Source organism: Aptenodytes forsteri, unplaced genomic scaffold, assembly GCF_000699145.1.
Source record: "Aptenodytes forsteri isolate BGI_AS27 unplaced genomic scaffold, ASM69914v1 Scaffold124, whole genome shotgun sequence".
NCBI lineage: Eukaryota > Metazoa > Chordata > Aves > Sphenisciformes > Spheniscidae > Aptenodytes > Aptenodytes forsteri.
In genome coordinates this window covers 816,009-819,667 of record NW_008794230.1, presented here as the reverse complement: position 1 = coordinate 819,667, position 3,659 = coordinate 816,009, and the positions used below count along the sequence as shown (strand labels likewise).

General features: G+C 38.3%; 1 protein-coding gene across 1 annotated transcript in view; it reads left to right on the top strand.

Moving 5' to 3' along the window:
• FMN1 (formin 1) overlaps positions 1-3,659 on the top strand; it is a 157,833-nt gene that overhangs the window by 58,675 nt on the left and 95,499 nt on the right. The window contains 2 exon segments of the mRNA XM_009285818.1: positions 1,302-1,677; positions 1,680-2,070. Coding sequence (XP_009284093.1) covers positions 1,302-1,677; positions 1,680-2,070 — 767 coding nt within the window.

Sequence of the window (3,659 nt, the reverse complement as noted above, 5' to 3'; positions counted from 1 at the left end):
GTTGACGGTTGGACTCGATGATCTTAGAGGTCTTTTCCAACCTCAATGATTCTATGATTCTATGATTCTATGATTCTATATAAAATTACAGTATATTACACTACTGTATTTGCCATACTGAGCTACACATGCATGACTTGGATGCATATTAATGAATGCTGTAAACTATTAACTCTGACATAATACTCAAGTTGGATTGATAAGTAGGGAGTGCTATGTTGCCACTTCTGACCAGCACTATGTGGGAATTTTTTAAGTGTAAATTGCTGTGCCTGCAGGAATTTGGGAAAATCACAGCTCATTAGCTGCTTCTGTTCAAATGTTGGCTTCCCTTTGTACAGATCTTAAAAGAACCATGGAAAATGCTTTCAGGAGTCATTGCCTTGCAAAGAAACAAGATAACACCAGTCAGCTGCCTGATAGTATCATGGCATAACAGAAAATAACTTGTAGGGAGTTAATCATCTGGAATAGCAGTATTGGACTGGATTATTTAAAGGAGATATTTCTGTGTCATATGTTTTGTATTTTTCTGATATATGGTAAGAAAAGTGGGGGGTTTTCTTCCTTACTTACATATATTCTTGAAAGACTGTTATTTCCTTCTACCTCAGTGAATCCTCTTGATCCTCTTGGTTCTAAGATTTGTTTTCCTGAATTGTAGATTAAAATATATCTGGTAGAAATGAAGTTTTAATCTAATAGTAAAGGTAAATTTGAAGGAGAATTTATGTGTATCTCTGTGAATTTAATTGATGAGAACACTTTTACTAGATTGAGAAAGTGTTTTAATTTTTGTATTTAATGTATTATCTGGGAGGAATTTCAACTTCTGTTGTGTTTAATCTATTTTTTACTTCCTAACATGTTAACTATATATATGGCATATTTATGAAATGAAATAGTCAATAAAATCATGTCATTAAGTATAATACCATTCGAAAAAGGTACCTTTTTTCTGTAATGAGCTATTAATTATTGCATTCAGCAATTAAAACCCAGTAAGTCTGCTTAAAGACAAGGTACAAGTTAGAATTTGCTAAATTGATGTTCTGGGTATTTAGTCATAAAATATATTTTGGTGAAACACACACTGCTTACATTTCTTTAAAGATTAGTAATTGTCCTATTATGTAATAGCTTGCAATAAAGCCATTTAGAACTGGGAAAGTGAAGTACTTCTGTCATTATGGTTTGCTTAAAGTAAGAACATAGTCTAAATGTGCAGATTTTTTAATTACTACAAAATAAACACTTTAGAAAAATATTTGCACTAACTTGTTGTTGTTGTTGTTCTGCAGTCTCAGTTTGAACTCAGGGTATTCCATATTCGTGGAGAACATGCTCTGTCAACTGCTCAGCTTGAGGAAACCATTGCACATCTGAAGAATGAACTCGATAATAAATTAAACAGAAGAAATGAAAAAGCAAAAGATATTGGTGTTTCTACTGAAGATGATAACCCACCAAAGACATACCGAAATGTATGTATACAGACTGACAGAGAAACTTTCATAAAGCCTAGTGAAGAAGAAAACAGAGCTGTGAAAAATAACCAAATAGTACCCAAAAAACTTAATATTTCTTCTTTGTCACATACTATTTCTTCCCAAAGTGAAAATAAGGACAATTACAATGTACAGTCTTCAGAAAGTGTCTTATCTTGTCAACCAAACAAATGTCACCACCACCACCACCACCACCTCCTCCTCCCCTTCCTGATTCTTCACTACCAGGTTTAGTTCCTCCACCACCACCTTTGCCAATGGGTCCGACTTCACTGACATCTCAGTTTGGATCTGGCCCCCCACTGCCACTTCCACTTTCTGAAGGCTGTAGAAATTTTCAAGCACCACCACCACCGCCACCACCACCGCTTCCAGGGTTGGGACCTCCTGTTCCTCCTCCACTGCCTGGATTTGGGTTACCTCCACCCCCTCCACCTCCTGGGCCTGGGTTCTTTTTTAATAGCACTTTATCTTCAAACCAAGGTCCTCGAAAACCTGCCATTGAACCTAGCCGTCCCATGAAGCCTTTGTATTGGACACGGATACAATTACAAGGCAGCAGGTAAAATATATTTATTTGGACTTAGAGTTGCTATTTATAGGCCATGATATAAGGGTATGTATACTATTTAAGACTTAATAACAAAAAGTTAACAGTCTAGAAAAGTATAATAAAGTCAGTGTAAAGGCATGGAATTTACATGTTTTAAGAAAACAATGCAATCAGTTCTAGAAGTCTAAAAACAGATCATAAGAAATTATTTTAAAATATTAAATATAAATTAAAATTATATGCATTATAAAGGAAGATTTTGTGCATCATAACAAAAAGAAATTTTGTCATTTTTTTCCCAAAAGTCCAAGTACTCCATGGACAACTCTAGTGACAGGGTGGTTCCTAGACTTAGCACTAAAGAAAAAAGGTAGCCAAGAGATTAGAATTTAGTAATAGAATTGAAATGTTAAAGTTTGGTCAGGTCAGAGAACTTAGAGTTTCGTTTTTGCTTTCCAGTCACTTCAGGGGATACCATCTTCAGAGCACTATGTTGTGTCATCTTCTATGATTCCAGTTCTAGAAACAGTTAAACTGGTACCGAACCTCTGTGTATAATTCTGTCAGAGCAGGAAAAGTAAAGCATATGTATAAATATATGCAGCTCAGGAACCTGTAGCATGAAGCATCCATTATGGAGGAGTCTCAGTACTGATAGAGACCTCTATAGTTTAAAAAAATATAAAAAATAAAAAATTACCAATCTTATTGTGGTTTAGTGCTGGAATAAAATGCTAGATACTCTTGAGGGAAGGGATGCCATCCAGAGGGACCTTGACACTTGAGGAGTGTGGGCCCATGCAAACCTCATGAGGTTCAACAAAGCCAAGTGCAAGGTACTGCACCCGAGTTGGGGCAATCCCCAATATCAATACAGACTAGAGGATGAAGGGATTGAGAGCAGCCCTGCAGAGAAGGACTTGGGGATACTGGTGGATGAAAAATTGGATGTGAGCCAGCAAAGTGAGCTTGAAGCCCAGAAAGCCAACCATATCCTGGGCGGCATCAAAAGAAGTGTGGCCAGCAGGTCAAGGGAGGTGATTCTCCCCTTCTATTCTGCTTTCGTTGAGACCCCACCTGGAATACTGCATCCAGCTCTGTGGCCCCCAGTATAAGAAAGATATGGACCTGTTGGAGTGGGTCCAGAGGAGGGCCATGAAAATGATCAGAGGGCTGGAACACCTCTCCTATGAAGAAAGGCTGAGAGAATTGGGGTTGTTCAGCCTGGAGAAGAGAGGGCTCGGGGGGGGGGAACTTATTGCGGCCTTTCACTATGTAAAGGGGGCTTATGAGAAAGATGGAGCAAGACTTTACCAGGGCCTGTAGTGACAGGACAAGGGGCAATGGTTTTAAACTAAAAGGAGGTAGATTTATATTGCATATAAGTAAGAAACTTTTTACAACAAGGTTGGTGAGACACAGGAACAGGTTGCCCAGAGAAGCTGTGGATGCCTCATCATTGGAAGTCTTCAAGGTCAGGTTGGATGGGATTTTGAGCAACGTGATCTAGTGAAAGATGTCCCTGCCCGTGGTGGGGGGGTGGGACTAGGTGATCTTTAAAGGTCCTTTCCAACCCAAACCATTCTATGATTCTATGA